The sequence below is a fragment of the Talaromyces rugulosus genome, chromosome IV (genome assembly GCF_013368755.1).
Source record: "Talaromyces rugulosus chromosome IV, complete sequence".
Lineage (NCBI taxonomy): Eukaryota > Fungi > Ascomycota > Eurotiomycetes > Eurotiales > Trichocomaceae > Talaromyces > Talaromyces rugulosus.
Genome location: NC_049564.1, coordinates 4,148,377 through 4,173,269, shown reverse-complemented (window position 1 = coordinate 4,173,269; position 24,893 = coordinate 4,148,377). Strand labels below are relative to the sequence as shown.

The following is a 24,893-nucleotide window of genomic DNA, read 5'->3' as shown; positions in this document are numbered from 1 at the left end:
GCATCAGGCCGAACAGAATACCTACTGCAAAGGACAATATGCAAGTTTGTCAAGAATAAATCGGCGATGCAATCTTTGTGTTGGTTGTCTTCGGACAAGTCGTGGAGAATGTGGAGAGTCGACAGTCAGTTATGCAAAGATTCACCGCTCAAATTGTAAAGTGATGTTTAAAACCGGAGGACAAAGCAATTGCTCGGCAAGAACCGCGATGTTGATGGACAACTTTCCGGTATATAGCATCGTCGGGTTTTTCTCGGCTATGGCTCGGGACGCGTCGGATATTAGGCAGAAAACAAAATTATTTTTGCTTATCACTGCCTGTAACTATCATTATCTTAGCTTGAGAGATTTATTTGAATCATGGGCGACGAAATATTATCCCCGTTTAGGGCTGGGCTGCAAAGGATGTCCAAGTCAGGGCCCGATGCCCTAAGATATAAAGTCAAATTTCCGGCATTCATCTTGGCTAATTGATATGGCGGACTTCTGAGCAGCCTACATAGATGGAAAGGTACATGAAATCGCAATGTCGCATTTACCAGTCGCTTCCCCGGCACAGAAGCTGTATGATTCTCAGAATAGCGCATCCCCAGGCATTGCGTTGTACAGTAGATATGCCGTTGCTGGTGGCATTTGCTGCTCACTGACGCACGCCGTTCTCACCCCAGTCGATGTGTGAGTTTACTGGGTTTACTTCCTGTATAGCTGGAAGTCTTGAATACTGATGTTGTGTTGAATGCTGATGTTCTGAAGAGTCAAAACAAGGATACAACTTGAACCTTCTGTTTATAACCGCGGCATATGGCAAGGGGTACGACAAGTCGTCGCCCGTGACGGAACCAAGGCCCTAGCAACCGGATTCGGCCCTACCGTTGCCGGATATTTCTTGCAAGGTGCCTGCAAATTCGGGGGTTACGAGTTCTTCAAGCGGCGCATTGTTGATCTTGTTGGACACGAGACGGCATCTCGAAACCGCAATGCTATATACTTGGCTGCATCAGCCTCGGCCGAGGCTCTGGGGGATGTATTACTCTGTCCGTTTGAGGCTATCCGTATCCGGCTTGTTTCTGAGCCGACGTATGCACGGGGTCTCGTAAGTGGCTTCCAGAAAATGGCCATGCAGGAGGGAGTGCGTGGGTTATACTCTGGTCTAGGGCCAATATTACTGAAGCAGTATGTTATATTCGGTCTGAGGTTGTTTTTTTAACTGCGAGATTCGGGCTGAACACTGATTTCACAGGGTTCCATATACCATGGCTACATTTGTCGTGTACGAAAAGGCCACTGAGTTGGCCTATCAGTCTCTCGATGCATCCAAGATGTCGAATTCCATGCACACCTTGGTAAACATGGCCTCGGGCCTGGTTGCTGGCATGGCGGCCGCTATTATTTCACAACCGGCCGACACCATGTTGAGCCAAATAAACAAAATACCAGCCCGCCCTGGAGAAGGCATCTGCCGTCGATTATACAACATTGCTCGGAATCTGGGCATTCGTGGCAGCTATTCTGGTATTCAAGCGCGGTTGGTCATGGTGTCCGGGATGACTGCAGGCCAGTTTGCCATCTACAGCGACATCAAAAGGGTGAGCTGCAATTCTTATTGAATTTATATGGTCCCAGCTAACAAGATAATAGCTCTTTGGAGCGACTGAGACGTCCAAAGAGGAATAGTTACTTCTCCTCATCAACTCAATAAGAGATTTCTTTCCGATTATACCTTCCAGCGCAGAATTTAGAAAAGAAGGTTCTTTCACATGTACTCCTAGACTGGTATAGATATTAAATGAGCAACATAATAATGGGTAATATATAGAAGATGTCTTGGTCATTTCAGTGATACAAATACATGAACATAGTAGAGTAATGATGGTATTGATCTAAAGTCTATAGAGCGTATTATTGGTACATAATAGTAGTTGACGTATTCAATAACAGGGCTTGCTATGACCATGTCAAGAAGCCGTGGAATTTGACGTAGAATTTTCCGGATTTGTTGGCCGCGTTTTAGGCGATCGCTGCGATGAAGGTGAAGGTGTAGCAGCAGCATTTGCGTCTGTAGAGCTAGAATTTGCGTCTGCGTCTCTAGAGGAGGATGTCGGAGGAGGCGGCGAGGAAGCTTTCCTCTTGTATTCAGATTCCATAGCAGCCAGTTGTGTTTTACGCCTCACGGATTCTTCGTCCCGTGCAGTTCGGTCTGCATTGATGGATCTTTTAGCAAAAACATATGCGCTCCCACCAGCTAAAGAAAAAAAAATATATATCAGCTACCACAAAACACACGTAGAGGTGATATTCTCACCAACACACAGGGTGCCCCATCCTAGCCTGTTTGTTTATTAGTCGCTTTTGTGCCTCATCGCTGAGCTATTCTGAGTAGCTTTGCTGGGTGTAAGTGTATGCCAATAGTTCCTTACCAGGTGGATCGTATCTAGAAATAAAACGTCATTAGTTTTCTGATTTTCCTTGAACGTATAGGAACGAAAAGGCCAAACTCACAGTGTTCATGATTATGCTGTCCTAGAAGACGAGGTTTGATAGAATTTGGTGAGGGTAAAGGGAGGAGCTCCGTTGGATAAATACCGGTAATTGATTTAGCCTTCCGAGAGTTTGCCGACATATGTCCGAGCATCCACTAGTGATCTTCAATTGCGTCTTTTTTTTTTTTTTGCGATATATACTGTACAGGCTGTCTATCACATGTGATAATCGATTATCGTGAGGAAAAATGAAATGAGTCGCACCAAGGCAATTTCCTTCCAGCGGCAAAGGGGGGGATTATGTGTCCCTTTTTCGGCCCGAGACGAGAGTACAATTATGCATTATATCAAGTACTACAGTAGTACATCCTTTTATTCCTGACAATTTAAAAACCTGTATGGAAAAAGTCAAGTACAAACAAGGGTGTTTATATTAATTCGAAATTTCTTGTCAAGTGCATCGTGTCTCTCTCTCTTTAAAAAGGCATTTATGGAGCGCCTGATGACCATTTCATGGTTCTATCAACCTCTCTGTTTCCATAGTTACTCGTTAAAATTCTCCTAATGACGTTTTTAATCAGTAACTAATTCTATCTGCGTCCTTGGAGCATGAGGAGATAGCGAGAATCTAGCAACCATCTCCTGGAATAATCGGGTTACCCATACTCAAACGATATTTATATAGAGAAGAAAGGGCTTGTTCCGGCGAGGAATCTAGATATACTTTCACTGACAAACGAACGAATACAATTGTTCTCTGTGACAGAGAAGAACACATAAAACTGCCGGTGAATAAACATTGGAATCTATAAATACTACAAGTTGAGCACCAAGTGCCTAGTACAAATCAGCTGTCCAGCCTATCAAACGTGGTACCAGTTCCACCACAGGGAAACGTTTCTTATAGACCACGTAGACGGACTTGAATAAAAAGGTTTGTTTTTCTGATGGCTGCCTGACATCTGCCGAAAACTAAAATTTCTAATGTATTTAATACAAGTGACAAAGTATAGCCAGTACAAGCAACTTGAACGTCAAATGGCGAACATTTCTTCTATGTGGATAAGCTGGCTTCTACTTTAGTCTATGGGGAAAGACTTACTGTGTAAACTTGAAAACTTTATGTGATCGATAAGGCAATCTATCTCACTCTCCCACAAAAGGAACTTTTCCTCGAGCATTGGTTGGCTAGTATCTATACCGATGGAGTATATATTGCATTAGCTGTCCCTTCCACCTAAAGCCGCATCCATCACTAGCCGTTGCCAACATATCTCTCAATATTAGCCTGGGAGATGCCAATAGACTTGAACACATTCTCTAATCAGAAAAATTATTCCTTTAAATATTAAAAAAAATCCGGGGTTGCGGAGATACTGTTTACCCGGCGGCCAGTAGCTATTTGAGAACAGCAGTAGCAACTCTATAATGTTTGGAGGCTGTAGATGATTAGCAATTATGCGAACATTTTATAAGAAAAGCAGATTCGCATAAATATCTTTCCCGGCATGTATCACCATGGACATAGCATCGCCATGAAGAGATATCTGGGAGAGTTCCACAAGACAGGGATCCATACACAAAGTCGAAAACCTCAAGGGCATTGCTCTCTATCGGTAGCCTGGTAAAGTGGTTCAATACCCCAAAACCACACGGGATTACCAAATGTCAGAATTTAATAACGTATCAGATGGCTGTTAATGTTTGAACGAACCGCTCCGTCTGAGGAAACTGAATTGGCTGCCCTGATGAAGTGGCACATTATCCACGAGACATAGAATACGACTCATCAATTGATAAGGAAGAAATACTTAGTAGGCTCAGTGTTTGTATATGAATATTACATGCATATTATGATTTGAAAATGACTTGAATACTCTTATATTAGTAATAATGATAGCTATTATTAGTAACATATTCATCCAGGATCTCGATAACGTGTGCGAGAGGCTATGGAGAATAGTCAGATAAAAGGTTGGTTAACTTCTAGAGGCGATGCTGAGCTGTATAGAAGCAATTTTGGTGATCACTGCCTTGTGTATGTACCATTTGGTCCAACAAGACGCAAAAACACCTACAAGCATCCCAGAACAAGGAAATACTCAGTTTTTTTAATTCTCAAGCCAAAAAATAAAAAATAAAAAATACATACAACAGCTGGGATTCGCTGGTGGTCACCCACCCAACTACTAACCAGCCGGCGTGTGGCTTAAGTACGGCTGAGCGGACGGGAAGCCCTGTTTTCCACACCCTATGGTCGTATGTACTAGAAGAGGCAATAGGAACGTGATAAGAGCCTTTGGCTAGATGGGTGACATAAATCTTGGGTACTTTTTTATTATAATTAGGGTTAGTGTAGAAGGATATAAACAAGCATCTCATCTGACCGGGATCTCCTTGGAGATATCTAAGCAGGACTTTTCTTGCTCCCCCAAGACATTGATGTGTGGAACGAGAACAATGCAACCCAGAACATGACCTGATGCGCAAATAGCATAATTGGCCGTTCAATGCTAGATTCTTTCAGTGTTACTGCTCATAAGAACCTTCTTGGTCCATGCAGGTTCCACATATTGTCAGGGGAGATATCCCAAATTCTTGCATTTCTTGACTCGCTCCCCTATGAGTAGCTGCAGATTTCCAACGCAAAGCAAACATGGTACAGGTCTGTGGCTTTCCTCAGTTGTATCCACCGACTCTATCACACAACTTAGAGCCGTTCTCGGTATTTTCCTTCCACCGAGCACCGTGGTCGTTTCGCAGGAGGTTTTCAGCGATATGGCACTATTCGACGTGTGGGCCTGTATTTGCAGGTCCAATTGGCTCTCCTGCGGAAAAGCACAATCTCATCTCATCGACAGCCGGCGGGTTCATCAGACCCAGCTAACTCTACCATGGCCGGGGTAGAGAGGCCAACACCTTCCGCCCCCAAACGCCACGTTTTGACCCTTCTAGGTTCACATGGAACTGCCTGTGAGAGATTTCCGTAGTTGTAGTAATGAGACACATGGAATTCCTAGTCTCTTGTTTATAGATGACTGAAAACATTATTCTATTATAGCAGAAGAAGGTCCGCTAATTGCTCCTTGTTGCTTCAAATGTCCAAAATGCATCCAAATCACCGGGTCTGATTCTAGTCCGTTCTCCGTTGGGCAGTCCTAGGCTGCATGAAACTACATCTGATGTCGTATACATGTATGGGGCGATCTAATGACAAGCAAACTCAATCTCGCGGATTTCAAGGACCCGCTTTTCTTAGGGCTATCTATCTATGCAGTCAATTTCATCGGATCTCAATGGCGTATAATAGTCAAGCTAGAGCCATCTTCTTGTAGTACGACCATTGATATCTCGGCGCATAGTGCGTGTCTGACATGCTAAAAACGATGTGGTATGCTGTTTAATGTACGGCAAAATCGGAACTACAACGATCACGTCTCAAATGGAGTTGTACAGGCAACGTAACCGAGGGGCGAGATTCTGGAGTGCGGGGTCAAGATTTGAAGTACACAGAATTGCATGCTCTTCGGAGAGACCGGAATGAAAGATGCCAACCACAACCAAGGCTTTACTGTAAGTTATCTACCCACACCCGCAAGGAGTCAAATACCATCTAATAAAATCGTTAGCACCGGCCCAGGGCTCGCTGGAGGCCAGACTCACCAAGTTTGACAGTGCCGTCCTGGACGGTAAAACGTCATACCAAGGACGGCCCACGTCAGAAAACAATGCTCTCTGGAAGGATCTCTACCGCCACATGAACTCGCATATATCAGCCGATGAGGACAAGTTACTTCCCAACAAGACAGCACCAGAGCCGGAGTACGAAGGCAGTGGATACCTCATCATCTTGAACGTCTTCCATGACCTTCACTGCCTGGACAGCATTCGCCGTTTAGTATGGTACTTGCTAGAGGAGCAGTGGAATAGCACCTATAATCCATATACCCTCTTTGACAATCCAATGGACGCTCTGTTTAAGAGGGGTGAAAAGGGTATGAGCATCGACCATGTAGGTAATTGGATCGATGTGTTGCGCCAGTCCACTCAGTGCAATACCGACATCACGCCCAACGTGTACCAATACAGCTCCAAGGTTAACAAGATCATGGCACGGGGCACTGTTTTACACGAGTGTCGTAATTTCGACCGGGTTAATGATTGGGCTAAGCAGCATGAGACCTTGAATCCCATTGGCATGTTTGGGGATGGTCCCGAATCGGACAAGTGTGCTTTTGAAGATAATTGGACATGTTTGTATGAATAGGCGCCAGCCGGTAGGAAATTATCACAGAAAATGACCGACTGGGCGACAATTCTTTTCTATATAGGACGAACAGCTCTTTTGCGAAGATAGACACTAATAGAATATTTCGGAGTTCCTATTACCCATAGTCACGGATCACATACATATGTAGAGACATGAAGCTACGCTAAAAGAGGTTGGGGTTTGTGATCACTATATATTTCCTTTTCTATCACCTTTAATGTTTGGATCGAGAAAAGTGATTTATTCCTCAACCTTGATTGATAGAGCTCTATTAAATCTACAAGATAGAAGACGATGAAATGACTCAACTCGCTCTCGAAAGAATTACCACGTATACGCTTGATACAAGGCTTGGTTCACCTTCGTAAGCTCCTGGCCTAGCTGAACGAGATCAGAGTCAGCCAACACTGACCGGATCTAGATGTTCAATGTTAGCTCCGCTAGTTGATCGTTATACAACCGGCGAACCATTGGGGTTACTGAAGTCCATATAACTATGATTGGGCCTTGTGGATAGACTCTTCCCCAAATTGCTACTTAACCACCCGTGACATCTAATAACCCCCATCAGCACATGTATTTTGTAAGAAATATGAATAGTATGGCTTCCCAGCCCCTCCCCTAGAAATCTATCACACTCTTTAGTACCAACACAATGAGCTGTAGGCCCCATTTTCTCTTCATTTCGGATCTGAAATACATTTTCCATGGTTTAAAGGCTACTTTGAGGACTTTCAACAACATTCCTAGCTTAGCTTGACTAGAATACAAAGCATGAAGAAGGGGAAATAGGATCGAAAGTGTGCAAGCGGTGTTGATATATCAGTGAGACCACGTGCAAGGCTCCAAGGCACATATTTCAGGCATATATTGACAAGACCGCCACATAAACGCTTGGATAATAATAGGCTTTTCATTGATGGCAGTGCATCTTGGCACTCGGTTCATCGCGTGGAGCCATCACACATCCTCCTTGCCGTGATGAGGCTGAAATTATCGAGTGCATATGGTCTCACATCTCATCACTTGTTCCAGCATCATATCTTGAGCCCAACTAGTAAAATATAGGCATTGTCAGATATCCCAAAGCCGAAGATAGCATATTAGAACTGATGACGGGGCGTGTGGTGTAGGCTCATAGACACTGATCGCGGCATATGTCACGGCTAGTGTCACGACGTTAAAAATGTATGAATCGAACCTCTTAGCCTTCTAAATACCCACTCTCGAGAATCTCACGCACCGTGAGGCGAGTATTTGGGTCTGGATTTAAAACTCCGACTAAGAACTGGATATCTTCAGCTGAAACACCTTTGTTGATCATGTTATTTGCCCACATGTACGCTTCTTCTGGTTGCGGTGCAGGCAATATCTTGGTGCATTGCTCATCCTCGGCATACAATGGTATAGATGCCAAGTCAAAGTCAATCGCTAGTTGATCACGGATGACCTTTTCCTTTTCTGCAAGAGTCCCAGTGCATATTGAATCATACATTCCCGGTGACTTGAAATCAACTTGCGCCTGAAGCAGTTGGGCCAACTATAGGTTATAAGAGTTAGCGGGTACGTATACGAGGCATCTATCTCAGAAGAAAATTACTAACGATGAGTCCCCAGGACCAGACATCTGTACTTTGGGTCCATGCTTTCCCAAAATGGACTTCGGGGCTCCGATATGTAAGGGACGTGATTTCTCTGGTAGATGGTTTGCTGACTGTTGAGGTTAGAAATTCTGATAAGAAAACGACATAGCAGCTTACTTACTAGAACCGCAATCTGCAAGTCTGACAATGAGATCGCGAACGTTTTCATTCGGCTGGGAGTGATCAAACCCCCCTAGGGCAACGTTCTCCATCTTTAAATCTAAGACATGCCATGCTTAGTATTGAATACTATTCCTTTCAGCACCTTTTATTGCTTTGGTCTTACCAGTATAAACTAGGCCTTTCGTATGCACTGTAAAGATACCCAGAAGAATGCCCTTCACGATCCATTTGATCTCCTTTGTAGTGAACGGCCTCGCATTTCGAGCGTCCCAGAGCGAGTCTGTGAATGCCTCAAGAACCATCATCGGCCCACTAGGCTCTGAGTCGGGGATATAATCAACGAGCGCTCGAATCATTGGATCTTTGGCAAAAAGCCTTTGCATCTCCAATTCGTGCCTAAAGGCAGAGAGAGCATTAGACGATGACGTGTCATCATCGTCTCCAGGTGGTCGTTTGACAACATATTCGACATTAGGTTTGGAATCATCCAGTGCAAGCCATACATTGGGGCTTTTGCCGCGTATTTGCGGTCGAGAGGACGGACAAGCCGATACCGTGTTCCCCGTTCTCCGTGGCAGATCTAACCAGCGGATACCATGCTAGAAAGTGGTGCAGAGGGAAATTTCAAGCAGAATCTGGGCACCAGCGTCCGATAAGGTGAAGAGGTAAGGAGAAGCAAGTGGAACGTGGGAATAGTGCTTTCATCTTGACACGTGTGGTCCTCAAAACGCTTCGCAGTCTAGGTGGATATTAAATTATTAATAGCCCCACGCTTTCGCACGGGCCACTAGTCTCTTACCATTCTCGAGCGATAAAAATAGCGATATATGGTTTTCTTTTCGTCCATGGAATCATAATTAAGCCGCTATGCTAATAGTCAGCGCTAAGAACGGCCATACAGCCCCTTGCTACAGCTCGTGCTTAAATGTTAATGTGATTCAAGCTCTGCTATCCAATAGTTTCGTAACCTTCGCATTTATTAAATGTGCATTTGAAGGCAGCGCTTAGCGAGCATTAGAAATGAGATAGTATATTGTCTCTGGATCAACATATAAACCCCATGAAATCCCCAGGAGTTCGTATAGATAAAACAGGTCACAGAGCCAGCTTTATACTTTTACTCCTGCTTCTACTATTTCCCATTTATTTAGACGTCCATATCCTTGTTTCAACCTTTCACTCGAAAATGTCTGGATCCAAAGTTTTCCTTCGCAAACTCCCTTGTGGCCGAAATCTCTTCTATCGTACGACCGCTGTTGGTGGAGCATGGCGTCGGGTAACTACCAATGAAGAGTACTTGTCCTTAACAGTCGGTGTGATAGAGTCGATGATGAGGGTGCTCGGCATATGGCACAAGTCCAGGCAAAAACAGGGAAAGTGGCAGTAGATGCCGTTATTGAGTAAGTTTGGCTGATACCAGTTTGTACCATTCATTTCTGATTTCATGCAGAGACCCTTTCCACGACAGCCCAAGTGACCAATATGAGCATGCCGGAATCGTATATGAAGATGAGAATGGAAATCATCTAAGCAAGAAGCATGTCACTCATAAGGCAGACGAGCAGGCTCTGGTAAGTTTCCCCCTTAGGCCAGCTTCTAGTGCAACTACTAACACCACATCAGAGTGATAGTCGTAAGAAATAGGGGATTTCCTTTCGCTGTGATCTCGGGTCTCCAGGCACTACGGAATTGACTTTTGCTATTGCCTAAGCTTACGGGAGACTACTGTTTGATATCTCTCATATTATTCGTTTGAAGCTCTTTTCTTACTTTGTAGTTGTTAATTCCTGTATCTTCTTCAGCCATTTTAAAATATCATCCTCTTTTTTAGAGAATGACATATGAATGTTACTAACCATGAACGTGCTGAGGAATCGGTGTGTACGTGTCAAGCACGCTAAAAATCAAGTATTCGAGATGGCGCTTAGTCGAAGCTCATAATTCAATCAGTGAACATTGAGGCTTCGTCATAGGACATTTCGTATTTCGTACCTTTCTCTTAAATTGATCGTGCTTCATCTGCTAATAGAATTTGCTATTGGACAATAAAAAAGTTGCTAATCTTGGGTCGTATTTCACTCAAAGTTCATATATCAATTGATGCTGCAGAAGCACGCATGGCCGTTACATGTAGTGGTGAGTGTGGATAATAAAGGCCAAGTGCTACTACATATACAATCCGATTTAACTTATTGTCTCAACGATCGTTGCACCTTACTACAGTGCACACAGCATTCAAAAATCAATAGTTAAAAGATATTAAGTATAAGGTATAGGATTAAAGAATTAATATAGTAACTGTTAAATAAAAAATAGATTTTTTTATACGAAATAAGGAGTAAATTAAATTACTTTTTAAAGATAAAATATAAAAGTAAACGTATAGTAACAAGAGTGGGCCCTTTTTAATCTAGAGTCTGCTGACCCACAGGCTCTACATAAAGCTTATCAATCTCGCTCCCTCACCAACACACACCACTTCAAACTGTATCCTGACACCGGTTGACGCCCTTTCAACATGAGCACAGCGCGCCGGGCCTCGCACCCCGCAAAGCGGGCAAAAGTCGGCGAGCGCACGATGCTAGCTTGTACAAACTGCAAGCAGCGCAAGTTGAAGGTACGCTAGCTAACGGGGGATGAGGTGGAGATAGCTGGGCTAACGATTCTTGTGCATACAGTGCGATGGGCAAAGCCCCAAATGCAGTAATTGCACCAGAAGTGACCGAGGTATTTGTCTCTTTATTTCTCTCTCATCCCCTCCTGGTGGCTCATACCCTTCTAGACTGCTTGGTCGAAGACCCGGCCACGGGTTTGCACCGCCCGCGTGACTATGTGCGATCTCTCGAAGCGCGCGTGGCCTTCTTGGAGGGCCTTCTGCAAGAATCACGGCCAGAGGTGGCGATTGATCACTTTGCAGGTCTCTTTCAGCAGCCGCAAAAGGCCGACGGTGCCGTACCGGACTCTGCTGGTGCTGCGAATGTTGCTCCTGGCGCTTCTACACAGCAGCCTGTCAATGACAGTGACGATGCTGACGAAAGTGACCTTCTCAGCAACGAGGTCGCTCTTCTCTGTCTCGGCGCCGCCGGGCGCGAGCCACAGTACTTTGGGCCTTCGTCGGCTGTCCACTTCTCGCGCATCGTTAGTAGCACTCTGCGCTTGCCTCGTCGCGGAGGCGCTGGTGGCACAGCAAGCTCGCATTATAGCAACACGAGCCATGCCACGGGTCGCTACCAGGAGTTCCCCGGCCCTGGCATCATGGCCAAGCTCTCCAAGGCCTACTTCAGCAACATCCACCCGCAGTATCCCTTCCTGCATCAACCGACCTTTCGGCTCATGGAGCAGCAGTGTTTAGAAGCTAGCCTGCGCAATGACCTCGGTGCTGCCCCGGGATCATCTCTCTTTTTCGTGCTTATGGTGCGGCCTAATCTTTCTTTGTTTCACATTGTATCCAACGATAGAGTGGCGTGTTAATATTGTCTTCAGGTCTACGCAATCGGCTCTCTGGCGCTTGGGCATAGCGAGTTTGACGCAGCAGAAGTGAGTTTGGTTCTTCCGTTTCTGTCAGAACGGTATGGTTAACAAAAAAGGGATATTACGCCATGGCCCTTGATCAAATAGCACCCCTCCTCGACATGGATAACCTACTATCCATACAAGCAATGCTTTGTTGTGCTGTATATTCTGTTCGATCACCGGTTGGGGCCAGTCTATGGTAAGAAATATATTCCATATGTCGTTTTTGCAGCAAGCACGTTCTTTCTTTACAAGCTTATATGTGTATTTCTAGGAAAATATCAGGAATGGCTATGCGGCATTGTATCGAGTTAGGCTACCACCGTAGCACTGAGAGGTATCGCAACTCGGTCGATTCCCTTACTAAGGAGATTTCCAAGCGTTGTTTCTGGGTCGCATATGATATTGATCGTGTGGCATCCTTTATTCTTGGCCGTCCAGCAAGCATATCGGACAATGCCATTGACGTTGAGGTACTGCAGCGCTCCTTTCATTTTTCATTTCCGAACAGCCTTCCATTTGTCCATTTTTTTTTATACTAAAAAGAAGTAGTTACCCCTAGATATCGACGACGAATATATTACACCAGATGGCTTGCTCTGCCCGCCGAGGCAGAACCCTTCCGACCCGCCAACCCAGCTAACGGGGGCTCTCCATTCCATCAAACTTCGGCAATTATGGTCCAAGTTCAGCGACAATCTATATTCTGTCAACTCTCATCATGGTAGTGATAGCGGCAGGAATCCGAATATAATTTCGGTTGAGGCTCTACGCCAGGAACTAGAAGACTGGCGCGCTACATCTCCGGATAAACTGGAGAATCTTCACGCTCGACCACTGTCGGTGTTTGCCTCAAACGACTGGTTTCAGTTGGCTTACAACTATTCTATTTTACTTCTGTATCGGCACTACATCATCGACAGCTCAAAACCCGCCGCCCAGGTGCCGGTTTCACTAACGCAGGAAGATAGTGAGCAGGAGGACATCCGTGACCGCGCCTTTGAGACCTGCTCAGCGCATGCGCGGCAAATGTGCCTCCAGTACCGGCGGCTGTATCAGTCGCAGCAGTCACAGATCCAGTTTACCTGGGGTAGCCTGCACATCCTGTTCCTGGGCGGCCTGACGTATCTCTACTGCCTGTGGAAGTCCCCTCATGTTCGAAGACGCACGCGGCTGAACACGGTCATCAACACGTGCATGGCATGCACAACAGTCCTCATCATTATCGCCGAGCGCTGGAACGAGGCGATCTCGTACCGTGACATCTTCGAGCTGCTTTCGGAGAGCACGATTGCCATGATCTGTGGCAACGGCGGGGATGCAGCAGAGAGCCGTGGCGAGAGCTTGGAGCTGACGGCGCTGACAACTCTTATGGGCGGCGGCGGTGGCGGCGGCGAGAATACTTCTGGATATACGTACGACACATCTACAGCTGCTAATGGGGATAGAGCAGACCCAGAACAGGTTGGAGGATCCGACATGGCTTTACAGGACTGGATCATGGCGTTGGACGATGTCACTGCGCCAGGAGATTTGCATTGGTTGGCTCAGGAGCTACTTCAGGGCATTAAGGATTTCGAAGCGGAGACGAACGTTAATTCGCTAAACTGAAGCTAGCAATATGAGTGAGTAAGCAAAGGATGTATGCGGGGAAGAGCAATAAACTTTGTACTTTTTTTTGTCTGTAGTCTCTGGTTCCCGCTCCCCTGGTATTACGGCTTCGGGACATACCGGTGACAGATTGACAGGCCAAGAACGTGGGGAACAGCGCACTCATACGAACCACGGAAGTTTCCATAGAGAATCTCCTGTCCTGTGACTCGGCTTGATCCGGCATGGTGCCATTTTTGGTTTCGTGGGATGAGGGGGGCAAGGTCTCCAAGGGCATTGTTTATTGTTGTTTATTCCAATGTCCTCCTCATGGTATTCCGGGCAAGGCTGGTCACAATTCATAACAGCTACCTCTAAACTATACACCGCACAGTTCAGATCTCCTAAAAATGTCACAAACAGCAACGTTGACATCTCCTCCAAATGATGCCCAAGCGACACAAGCTCCCAAGCCCATAAGGACGCCGGAAAGACCCATCCATCGCATTCCTTGGCCGGAAACCCCGCTAGAGCAGAGAAAATGGCAGTTGGAGCAGATGGCTGGCGCGTTTCGCGTCTTTGCTAAGCTGGGATTCGCGGATGGTGGTAGCGGACATATAAGCTTACGAGGTGAGAAAAGGACGCAAAGCAATAACATATTACGAGACACTGACATTTTCTCAGATCCTGTCCAGCCCGAGACCTTCTGGATCAACCCGTACGGCGTCCATTTTGGCGTGCTTACCATTTCGGACATGGTACACATCGACCGTGAAGGGAATCGCATCGGAGGAGCCGACGCCATGGTAAACCGCGCAGGCTTCATCATCCACCGAGCAATCCACGAGGCACGCCCGGACCTGCACGCGGCGTGCCACATGCACAGTCCTTATGGCAGAGCCTGGAGCACGTTTGGGCGTGGTATCGACATGCTAAACCAGGATAGCTGCATGTTCTACGAAGACCTCGCCATCTACACAGCCTTTGGCGGTGTCGTGCTAGCCCCCGAGGAGGGCGTCAATATCGCCCACGCCCTAGGCCCGCAGAAAAAGAACCTCATCCTGCAGAACCATGGCATTCTCACCTGTGGCGGCACCATTGCCGAGGCTGCCGGCTTCTTCATCGCCCTCGAGCGCGCCTGTCACACCCAGTTATTGGTCGAGTCGGCGACGGCTTCGTCCAGTATCGGAGGCGCTGTTTCAGGCCTGTCTAAAGTCTTCGTTTCCCGCGAGGAAGCCGAATATACGAAGAAGGGTACCGGCACACCAGAGGTCATGTATATGCAATTTGCGCCCGAGTATCAGTGCATCTTAAAGGAAACAGGGGGCGATTTTCTTTTATAGACGCAATGTAAATATTAAATAAATATCGTATAATAAGTCTCGTAATTTGAAGGCTCTATATATAACTATGTTACTATTCTTTGTCGCTGAGACCCAGTGTGCAAACATGAATGTCCTTTTAATAATACTGGGATTCCCCTCAACAAATAAAAATCCTTTACTATTTCTCATGGAGCAGAGAAGGATATCAGCTTGCCGACATTAGTATGCACCCACCAAGACCTGCTACAGCAATGTACGGAAGAAGCCGAACGAACATATGTCTAGTAACGTGCATGCAGAGAGAAGTGTTACAAACACGAAAACGCACTTCAAGAGGAATGATAAAGACACAAGTCTATTAGTAAAAATGCTCCAACAAATAATTTATTTTAAATTAAATAATAAGTTGAAAGGCGGAAGAAATCCAACGTGCCTTTACTATCGTTGTGGATCTTCCGCATCTCGGGGGAAGCCGTGCAAGGGATGTAGTGGAAGTTTAATTTTTTTAGTGGCGTCCCACTTGTAACTAGGAATTACCTTCGTCGATGTCAGGATACCTTTTAAGTCGTGAAATATCGGGAGCGTAAATATCACTTGCTCCAAGTTTGATCTACTAGTTTTTTCTTCTTTGCACTACTTCCTTTTCCTTGATATCACTAGCGTATCTAGACCAGTCACAGCTACCTCATTCCGCCACTTTAGCAAAGGCTATTATAATCATATCATGGCCATCGTACCAACTTCCAAGCCGCGGGTCGTCTGTCTAGGCGAGCCCAAGTTCGTAGGGCAGGACTACCTTGAGGACTTCCAGACCGAATTCCAATACTCTGTTCTGCCCGCCACCAACCGCGCTGAAACGCAGCAGATGATCCCCGAGGACATCAAAAACAACGGCCCAATTGACGCTTTTATCATCCGTATGGGCACCCCGCCATACGAGCCTTTCGATGAAGCCCTACTCAAGGACCTGGTCCCTGACTGCAAAATCATCACGTCGGCCAGTGCCGGCTTCAACGAGTTCGATGTTGACTGGATGGCCTCGAAAGGTATCTGGTTTTGCAACACCGTCAACGCTGTTGCAGAGGCTACCGCCGACATGGCCATATTTCTGACCCTGGCCACTCTCAGAAACACCACCAATGCCGAGAAGAGTGCGCGCAGCGGTGTCTGGAGAGCAGGGGCCGGCTTGGTGCCTGGCCGCGATCCCGAGGGTTTGACGCTGGGCATCGTAGGAATGGGAGCTATTGGAAAGGTACTACTCCAAAAAAAAAAAAATAATAAATTTATTGGCACTTGTATTGACTCAAAGACATTTAGTACATGGCCAAAAAGGCTCTAGCCTTCAACATGAAGATCAAGTACTACAACCGCCGGCAGCTGCCCGCTGATGAGGAGACCAAGTACAATGCAACATACTGTGCGACGCTGCACGAACTTCTCGGTGCTGCCGACGTAGTGTCGCTCAACTGCCCACTAAACGCCGAGACAGAGAACCTGATCGGAGCAGCCGAGTTTGCTGCCATGAAGGACGGCGTGTTTCTAATCAACACGGCTCGCGGTGCTGTCATCCACGAGCCCAGCTTCATCGCCGCGCTTGAGAGCGGCAAAGTGGCTCGCGCAGGGCTCGACGTGTTTGTCAACGAGCCCAAGCCTGACCAGTACTTTTTGCAGAGCGACAAGGTCATTGTCCAGCCTCACCTGGGCGGCCTGACGGACGTCGCCTTCAAGAAGGCTGAGCGGGAGTGCTTTGAAAACATCCGCGCGCTCTTCACCAAGGGCAAGCCAAACTCGCCCGTCCGGGAAATCAAGGGTTAGGGTTATGAAGCGCCATAGGAGCGGAATGAATGTTCATTTTTATTGCATTGGGTGGAACGGAATAGACAATACAACTATTTTCTTAAGAAATGTGCTAAACAACATCAACAATTTGATTCTCTTAGGTAGAAACAGAGAAAAACATAACAAACTCTCCAGATTATACACGTGTATGGACAGTACAAAAGGAAAATTGAGTATTTACTCATTAGATTGGGATTTGTATGAACTGTACACAACCAAGGTGATATAATTATGTGTTGCCAAATCCTATTTATATTATCTCTCTGCAACCATTGTAGCAGTCAAATTGTCAAAATCTCCATGAAATGTGCTTCATCGTAACTACATGTAGGGTGACCAATTGGTTCTGCGTGCTTGGAAGTCAGACACGCCGAGCTCATAATTTAGCACTCGAATCAAGGCGAGAGTCCGTAATCAATGCTGTATTACTCAAAGCCCTGGGTCCCTTCGAACCCTGCATGATCTCATTGATAGGAGTCTGCTGGCCCCCGAGTGACCTCCATCTCCAAGCCTGAATGGCTGGTCTGTCGATTCCAACTCCTTCCATAACGTCAACGATCCAGTTCCCGAGACTGGGAAAGTACTTGAAGGCGTGGCCACTCCCGCTGGTGGCCACCATCATTCCAGCCATGCCGGGAACTCTGTCAATTGTGAGGTGGTTGTCAAAGCTGTCATTATACCAGCAAATGCGGGTCATGGATATTTTTATGCCCGCCTCTCCGAGTTCCGGAAGATACTCGTCGAGGAACGTCTGAATCACGCTCAACGCTTGCTTTGGGATTCCCTTTATCGTTTGCCCCTTGGACCACCGAGTGATGGGCACGCTGCGCTCGCGCCCATCGCTCTGCACCTGCGGGTTTGTGTACTTGGTGCCTCGGTAGCCAATTTTCAACCAGCCGTCATCCGTCCGAGGGAAGCCGTATAGACCCCCGGCGTGGCCGTCACGCATCTTGTGCATCCAGCTGGGGAAGTTTTCGGGTGCGAACCGGTCAAAGAGAGGCGACTCCCAAGGGATCTTGAGCAGCGCCACCGAGCCAGCTGTAGCCTCGTTCAACCCGTCCAGGGCCGGCAGTATCGACGGCGTCCAACCGCCACACGCCAGTATGACCATAACAGCCTGATGAGATTTCCCGTCCGCCGTGCGAATGCCGGTTACTTCCCCATTGGAGCCGCGTAGTAGTTCCTTGAGCTCGCCTGCTACAGGGTCGAGGACGAACTTTGCGTCGTAGCTGCGGGCCTTGTGCAGCGCGAATCGACACGCTTTGTCGGCATATGTCAGACCACCCGTACGATCATAGATGGCCACATTTGGCCGGCTAGGGTTTTGTCTCTTGAATGGTTCGAGGTTCACACCTAGCGACTTTGCAAGTTGTACATCATGTGGGTTTGTGGCGACGAGCTGAGTGTTCTTGGGCATGGACTCGAGGCTGGCCTGCTCAAAAGGAGGTAACACCGCACCATCGGTCATGGATAAATGTCCGTTGTTGATCCAGACACGATCTGCGGTAGTCATTCCTGTAGGCACCGTCTGGCCGCTCTCTAGCTCGGCATTCCACTGATCCCAGCCTGCCAAAGCCTCAAGAGTTAGGGCCTGGTAAATAACATCCTTGCCATAGCCTGCTCTTATGATCTTGTTGACATCTGGAGAGTCTCTTGCGTCAGCTTGTCTTCACTAGAAGTCACCACCCGGCTTTTTTTGGTTACCTGCAGACGCTGCATCACAGCCGTTGAAGTATGAGTAAAGTGACTTGTCATACGGTTGTTTATCAAATACTGTCACGTCGGTATAGCCGCGACGGGCAAGGTGCAGAGCAGTACTTAGGCCAAAGGCTCCGGCACCCACGATGATAATCGGCTCATTCTTGGTCGGAATTCGGTGCGGCATTTTTGGTTATACAACACCGTGATGCTGCCGGCAAGCAGATCTTGATATGTGCTCAATGCGCCTACCATGGGCGAGTGGCAATGCGAATGTACCACCCTATCTGATCTGGGGTTGCAGGGGTGAACACCAACGAAAGTCGGATTCTCCCGACCATAATTGGATGGCGATAACGATAACAGCATTTATAGTGCTGACTCTAGTATGAGGTGGGTTAAGAAGATAAGCCACCCCCCACATAGTTCCTAGGTATTGCGTCCCCCTCTCACGTAGCGTCCATCATGCTACATACTACTAGCAAAGTTTACTAGTCATGGAGTTCGCAGTTTGAAATTAAGGTGGTTGAGACCCATCGGCTTCTACCGAGTTCTAACTTTCAAATCCAGCCCGGATACTTCCCCAGCTCATATTCAATCAGCGCCGCTCATTCTGTGTTAGAGGAAAGAGCTTATCGCTGCTCTAGACTTCTTACTTCTTAGCATGGCGTATATTGCCATGATGAGGGACCAAGATAAACAGACGAGCCAACGCAGGGTTTCCATAAGACCTCAACCGCAGTCTTGACTATCTGGCCCGAGACCTTCTCACTGAGGGGAAGCAACAAAAAATATAGGAGTCAAAATCACAGACATCAGCAAAGATGGTTTTTAAAGACTCAACCCTCGCAAAGTACATTAAAAACATCAAGACTTCTCCAAGGTCATTGATCGTCAATCGCACGCTCTTGACGTCGTCGGCACTCTATGCGCTTGCTGGAATACCTCTTTGTAAGTTTATCCCCCTTACTCGTTTAGTCATTTTGTCAAGATGAACATCAACTAACCGCCTCTCAGGTTGGGACCAAGGCTCAAGCGCTACTATACCCTCTCTGCCTGGCTTCTCAGCAGAATTCGGCATCACTTCCGCGTCCAATCCAGCCCAGGTTTCCAACTTTGTATCCCTGGTGTACATAGGATGTGGTGTCGGGGCGGCTCTGTCATTCTTCATCAACGACCGTGTGGGCCGTCTATGGTCTTTTCGCCTGTATACTTGTATCTGGATCCTCGGCCAGATGATTGCCGTCGGCTCTCAGGGAAACCTCGCCACCATATACGCCGGACGCATTGTGGCTGGATTCGGCATTGGACCCCTTACGGTAATCGGGCCTGTATCGCTCGTGGAAATCGCTCCGACTGAGATCCGTGGCCTGCTCACTACCTGGTTCACCGTCGTCCTCCTACTTTCACTTTTCTTAGCCGCATTCACAGTCTATGGCTGTTTTGTCCACATGGCTGCCAGTTCGCTGCAGTGGCAGATTCCCTTTTTTGTGCCGTGCATTATCATGGCGTTCGTAATCGTCGCCAGTTTCTTCGTCACTGAGAGCCCCCGTTGGCTCTTCCTGGCAGGTCGCGACGAAGAAGCTACCGAGGCCCTCGTGAAAATCCGAGGCTTGCCCCTTGATCATCCACGCGTGCAATCTGAGCTGCAGGATATCAAAAAGTCCCTCGCCAAGGAGCGCAGCGCTTATGGGAATGGAACGTCGTATTCCCTTCGGGGCTTAAGAGCTATTCTAAAGGAAACGTTTCTGGTCCCAGCGAACCTCCGACGTACTCAACAGGCCTTGATTTCTTACGCCTTGGCCCAGCTATCCGGAGCAAACAGCATAACGACTTATCTGGTGCCAGTACTTAATATGGTCGGTGTCACAGGCGGTTCCTCTTACAGTCTATTTGTCGCTGCAATGTATGGTGTAGGAAAATTCTTCTACACTATAATCGCCAGCTTTTTCTTTGTCGACGCACTTGGCCGTCGAAACAGTCTGTTTATTGGCATTACTATACAGATGTTTTCGGATATTTACATTGGCGTATTTATCAAGTACCACCAAGCAGGTCCTGTTTCTAACGCTGCGGGTCAAGCTGCTATCGCCGCCATCTTTATTCATGGCTTCGGCTATGCCGTAGGTATGTGCTATTGTCTTCATTTTGGTCGAAATCGTTCCCCAAGTCGAGAAATAAAGGCTAACTTGAAAACCAACGCAGGCCTTTTAGTATTGCCCTATGTGTTTGTCTCAGAGTTATGGCCAAACCAGATCCGCTCATTCGGTGCCGCCCTGACTCAGACCTTTCACTGGCTGTTTTTCTTCGGCGTCAACAAGGGTGTCCCATCTTTGCTTGCCAAGACCGATAACTGGGGAGGATTCCTCTTCTTTGCCGGCTGGTGCTTCTTGGCCCTTATCTACGCGTTCTTGGTCGTTCCTGAGACAGCTGGTGTGGATCTGGAAAAGCTGGATGATTTATTTGAGGGTCCTTGGTGGAATCAATACAAGCGGACCAAGGCAGTAGTAGTCATCGAGTCTTTGGAGACAAGGTAAGGCGTTCTTTCCCATCCTCAAACCGAGCAATTAGGTATATGATGGCTGATCATGTATTGAGTCGACGTAGTGACCACGAGAGCGAAGCTACAACTGGAAAGGCTGTTGCTGTGAAAGACTAAGGGCGTGGATCAGACAGGTTTTATGTTGTTCTATTCGAGAATGAAGAATCAGGATATATTCAATTAAATACATCAGGTTCAAGGTTAGGATAGTTGAAGTTTTCAGGCAGAGCCAAGGTTATGCAATTGGTCGTGGAGGCATCTCTATTGTCATTATGCTTTTATAAGCGTGATGTCTATTTCGGCTGGTCATGATTACGCGATATAAAGAAACTTTGAATCCAAATTGAAACGTACATGAAGCTAATTCTTTAGACACATTTCGTTTACGTACAGATGATAGAAAATCTACGAGCAAGATCAAGTACAGGCTTTTATAATATTAATTGTTCTACAATGGCGGTGTGATTAAACAAGGAATTTCCGTGGTCGAAGAAGTGGCGATGCATGTACAACCTCTGAAACGTTCTTTTACCCGCCTATGGCTATTAGCAGATCTATGTATGGCATGAGTTCAAATGTGTGTCGTAAATATCACGAAATAATTGGCCAATGCTGCGGTGCTGATTGCAAACATCTCAGAATTACACTGATATTGGTTTATTGCCGCCGGAAGAATTGGATAAAGAGTGACTACCAATTCGACATATTCTTAATGTTTATAATAATGCTCGGTCGACACCCCATTCTTTTAGAAAACGGGCTAGTAATCTAAAAAATCTAGAAGCTACTTATCAAAAGAACTCGGCATTTCCCGAGCTCGGAGCCGGGGCCGAGATAAGATACAGAGAAAAATGAAGGTAATAGAACGTATAAATGGAAATACAACATTATAAACCCAGTGAACACAGGAATTAAACAGGGATCACCATATTATCTTTTGTCAAGCTACAAAATGACCGACTACAGAGCTGAGGATCGGGATGGCCTTCCCCCTATCGGCTTTATCGCCGTAGAGTGTTTCTTCTACCGACCCGCTGGTGATGCCTTCAGTGAACTCACATGGAATTTCCCTATCATTCGAGAGCTCGCCAATGGCTCCAAGGAAGGCGCGCTTGTGTCCAAGGACGACTATAATGACGAGTTCATTGAGAGTTTTGTCGCTGCTGGCAAGAGACTAGCCGACAGAGGCGCTTGCGGTATCATCACCAGCTGTGGCTTTCTCGCCATGGTCCAACCATTGTAGGTGTACTTTTGCTGCCAGCTTCTCCAAACACCTGAGAAGCGAAACTTTTGAGGTTAACTAACCCCGTAAAACAGGCTTGCGGCGAGACTGCCCATCCCTGTTGCCACCTCCTCTCTGCTTCAAATCCCTTCCATCCTCGCCTGGCTTGCGCCGGATGAGAAGATCGGCATCATCACCTATAATGCTGCTGAACTCGGACCACTCCACTTTGAGCGCCTCGGAATTCCTGAGCAAAATGCTGCGCGCTGCTACATCCGCGGTGCACCTGACGGAGGGCACTTGCAGCGGCTGGTACGCATGCAGAGCCCGTACAGCTTCGATGCCATTGAGACTGAATTAGTCGATGCTGCAAAAAGCCTTGTTGCGGACCACCCTGACGTCGGAGCCATTGTGCTTGAGTGCACCCAGATGCCTCCCTTTGGCCAGTCGGTACAAGAAGCAGTCAACCTGCCCGTGTATGACGTTTTCACCATGGCGAGCTGGTTTTACTCGGGGGTTGTCAGGAGACGCCAGGCCCACTGGAAAGACCTGGACAGCCAGCGAACGGGTCCTATGGTTGAAAGAAATATCATGTAGTGACAGTATCTACTGTAGTTATTGGACTGGATGGCATTTTCATTTGTATAATAAAAGTCCTAGGAAATATGTTTATGCAATATTCGCAGAAAGAAAAGCTGCTAGGGTATACGACCTGCAGTTGTTGACAAGCTTACAATTCTACTAGTCTTCATTTATGTACAAGACATTGTCTGATGACTACAGGCTGAACATAGCCCATTATAAGTCACTTATGAACGCCTTCTAGCAGGATACTTGAGGGAAGCAGATCAAAAGCTTGATGCTGTAACGTTGCCACATTGCGCAGCCCGTAACCACCTCATTATGTTTATTTTCCCTTAGGTTTACTATCTAATGAGGAGAGATTTCAAATTCAACAAACTCGATTCCAAGCTCTCTTCCTGCGCTCGAGCATACAGAACATCCGGGTCTATAACAGAGCACCCCAAGGCATGTTCCAAGCCCACCATGTCAGCCTGCCGAGCAGCCTGTTGCGACTCACCTACTTGGAGCGGTTTAGAGTTTCGGCTTAAATTGGATTGGAAAATACCCGCCGCTGAAAAAGGTAGGAAATCCTCATATGTGATGGGCGAAGTCCCGAGATAGCCATCCTCAATTAGACTCTCGATGATAGATGGACTTACGACGGGTTTACCGAGCTCCGAGGCCAGTAGCGCTGACGAGGGCAATTTTCCGGTAAAGCTATACTTGACATATACGAGCTCTTGCTTACGTAGCTCATCCCACGTGTCGGGGTACGCTCGAAACGTGTCGTCAACAGCCTCGGGAGATGTCCTCTGGCATCCCGCTTCGTGCATACTGCTCTCCAACAATTTATCGTAGAGAGCCCGCCCTGCAGGGGTCACGGCAGCCCCGCGTTCCTCGATCTCGCCGAAACGGGCCTTGTGGGAGCCATCCACTAGGTTGCCGACATTTTTCTTTGCATTCTCTTCACCAAAAGGTGGTGGCGTGTCTCTTGATTTGAACTGTATCTTCTCTTCCAGGGCGAGAAAGCTCGTCTGACGCAACAGGATAGGCCATTTCCGCCTAGGAGGGCCCTCGATTAGATCTTTCACAGGCATACCTTCGGCTGCCATGGCAGCCCTGGCTGCGTCAATGTCCAGTGCGCGAGGTGTCAGGTGATTGATGTGAGCTGTGCGGAAGCTGGCGATGTCGGCCAGAATGGGATTCTCTGCCTGCAGCAACTGGTACTCAGTCTGGGAGGCCTCGGCCAGTGGGGCCCAACTGAAGGTGCGTAAAGCCTCACAGATAAAGATCTCGGCCTGTTCGACCCTCAATTGTCCACCTACGGCCTCTGCAACGTCCAGCATTCTCAGCAGCTCTTGGCTGAAGATATTCCGGCGCTGGAGAAGCTGGAGAGCCAGGTCGTGGGCTGCCGGGGAGCGTATCAGCTCCGGCCGCAGCAGTGTGGTGAAGACGCGGAACGGGTTCACGGCCAGCGATTTGGTGTCAATGGAGCGAAAGCAGGTGGCATGCACAGGCAGACCTGCTACCGAAAGATCGTAGTATCCAACAGGCTGCATACCCAGCAGGGCGAAGATGCGTCGAACTGTGTACAGCTCCTCGGCCTTGCCCAGCCGGATCGCACCGTGGCGCTCGAGGGTGAGGCGCTCGCGGCTATCAGGAGGCATAGTATTACTGTTGCTCATAAGGATTTCGTTGTTTTCAGACTGCACAATGTGCACCAGATTGCCGTATAGGGGCACTTCGTTTTTATACATGTGCGACATGGCCAGCGCGAAAGACGTGCGCAACTCGTCCGGGTGAACCCTGCCAGAATGCAGTGTCGATAGCATCATGTCGAGCTGAGATTTGAGATATTGATAATTCTCGTTGAATATCACACCTTACCAACGTGAAGCTTCCATTTCTGGAAAAGATTTGTTTACCTTTATGCTTCAAAGATCCGAAACGTAACGTTGAAGATGCACTAGATAAGAAATAGAATAAAGTAAAAGACAGCCGCCTCGGTTTCTCCCCTGAGGAATGGGCTCGGCAATACCCGAGAGTCTCCGGCACTTCAACGTATGTCTGCACGACATGGTAGA

At 47.4% G+C, this 24,893-nt stretch overlaps 11 protein-coding genes across 11 annotated transcripts; 7 read left to right on the top strand and 4 right to left on the bottom strand.

Moving 5' to 3' along the window:
• Nucleotides 1-526: 526 nt before the first annotated feature.
• TRUGW13939_08150 (uncharacterized protein) lies at nt 527-1,607 on the top strand (the record flags this gene model as incomplete). The annotated part of the gene is made up of 3 exons (XM_035491286.1): nt 527-675; nt 754-1,173; nt 1,241-1,607. 3 exons carry the CDS (start codon nt 527-529, stop codon nt 1,605-1,607), a joined length of 936 nt encoding a protein of 311 aa, XP_035347179.1.
• Nucleotides 1,608-1,955: 348 nt separating this feature from the next.
• Nucleotides 1,956-2,508, bottom strand: TRUGW13939_08149 (uncharacterized protein; the record flags this gene model as incomplete). Its single annotated transcript, XM_035491285.1, has 4 exons — nt 1,956-2,242; nt 2,303-2,328; nt 2,418-2,431; nt 2,500-2,508. 4 exons carry the CDS (start codon nt 2,506-2,508, stop codon nt 1,956-1,958), a joined length of 336 nt encoding a protein of 111 aa, XP_035347178.1.
• A 3,491-nt stretch (nt 2,509-5,999) lies between these two features.
• TRUGW13939_08148 (uncharacterized protein) lies at nt 6,000-6,747 on the top strand (the record flags this gene model as incomplete). Its single annotated transcript, XM_035491284.1, has 2 exons — nt 6,000-6,053; nt 6,121-6,747. 2 exons carry the CDS (start codon nt 6,000-6,002, stop codon nt 6,745-6,747), a joined length of 681 nt encoding a protein of 226 aa, XP_035347177.1.
• A 1,077-nt stretch (nt 6,748-7,824) lies between these two features.
• On the bottom strand, nt 7,825-9,318 carry TRUGW13939_08147 (uncharacterized protein; the record flags this gene model as incomplete). Its single annotated transcript, XM_035491283.1, has 5 exons — nt 7,825-7,916; nt 7,975-8,290; nt 8,355-8,464; nt 8,680-9,115; nt 9,316-9,318. The coding sequence occupies 5 exons, from the start codon at nt 9,316-9,318 to the stop codon at nt 7,825-7,827; spliced, it is 957 nt and encodes a 318-aa protein (XP_035347176.1).
• A 1,716-nt stretch (nt 9,319-11,034) lies between these two features.
• Nucleotides 11,035-13,640, top strand: TRUGW13939_08146 (uncharacterized protein; the record flags this gene model as incomplete). The annotated part of the gene is made up of 7 exons (XM_035491282.1): nt 11,035-11,133; nt 11,195-11,243; nt 11,299-11,930; nt 12,000-12,053; nt 12,104-12,228; nt 12,304-12,502; nt 12,582-13,640. The coding sequence occupies 7 exons, from the start codon at nt 11,035-11,037 to the stop codon at nt 13,638-13,640; spliced, it is 2,217 nt and encodes a 738-aa protein (XP_035347175.1).
• A 389-nt stretch (nt 13,641-14,029) lies between these two features.
• Nucleotides 14,030-14,962, top strand: TRUGW13939_08145 (uncharacterized protein; the record flags this gene model as incomplete). The annotated part of the gene is made up of 2 exons (XM_035491281.1): nt 14,030-14,249; nt 14,304-14,962. 2 exons carry the CDS (start codon nt 14,030-14,032, stop codon nt 14,960-14,962), a joined length of 879 nt encoding a protein of 292 aa, XP_035347174.1.
• A 706-nt stretch (nt 14,963-15,668) lies between these two features.
• On the top strand, nt 15,669-16,759 carry TRUGW13939_08144 (uncharacterized protein; the record flags this gene model as incomplete). Its single annotated transcript, XM_035491280.1, has 2 exons — nt 15,669-16,196; nt 16,262-16,759. 2 exons carry the CDS (start codon nt 15,669-15,671, stop codon nt 16,757-16,759), a joined length of 1,026 nt encoding a protein of 341 aa, XP_035347173.1.
• A 400-nt stretch (nt 16,760-17,159) lies between these two features.
• TRUGW13939_08143 (uncharacterized protein) lies at nt 17,160-18,668 on the bottom strand (the record flags this gene model as incomplete). The annotated part of the gene is made up of 2 exons (XM_035491279.1): nt 17,160-18,424; nt 18,488-18,668. The coding sequence occupies 2 exons, from the start codon at nt 18,666-18,668 to the stop codon at nt 17,160-17,162; spliced, it is 1,446 nt and encodes a 481-aa protein (XP_035347172.1).
• A 1,048-nt stretch (nt 18,669-19,716) lies between these two features.
• On the top strand, nt 19,717-21,140 carry TRUGW13939_08142 (uncharacterized protein; the record flags this gene model as incomplete). The annotated part of the gene is made up of 3 exons (XM_035491278.1): nt 19,717-20,608; nt 20,687-21,014; nt 21,089-21,140. 3 exons carry the CDS (start codon nt 19,717-19,719, stop codon nt 21,138-21,140), a joined length of 1,272 nt encoding a protein of 423 aa, XP_035347171.1.
• Nucleotides 21,141-21,975: 835 nt separating this feature from the next.
• TRUGW13939_08141 (uncharacterized protein) lies at nt 21,976-22,842 on the top strand (the record flags this gene model as incomplete). Its single annotated transcript, XM_035491277.1, has 2 exons — nt 21,976-22,262; nt 22,341-22,842. The coding sequence occupies 2 exons, from the start codon at nt 21,976-21,978 to the stop codon at nt 22,840-22,842; spliced, it is 789 nt and encodes a 262-aa protein (XP_035347170.1).
• A 329-nt stretch (nt 22,843-23,171) lies between these two features.
• Nucleotides 23,172-24,644, bottom strand: TRUGW13939_08140 (uncharacterized protein; the record flags this gene model as incomplete). The annotated part of the gene is made up of 1 exon (XM_035491276.1): nt 23,172-24,644. The coding sequence occupies one exon, from the start codon at nt 24,642-24,644 to the stop codon at nt 23,172-23,174; it is 1,473 nt and encodes a 490-aa protein (XP_035347169.1).
• Nucleotides 24,645-24,893: the final 249 nt, after the last annotated feature.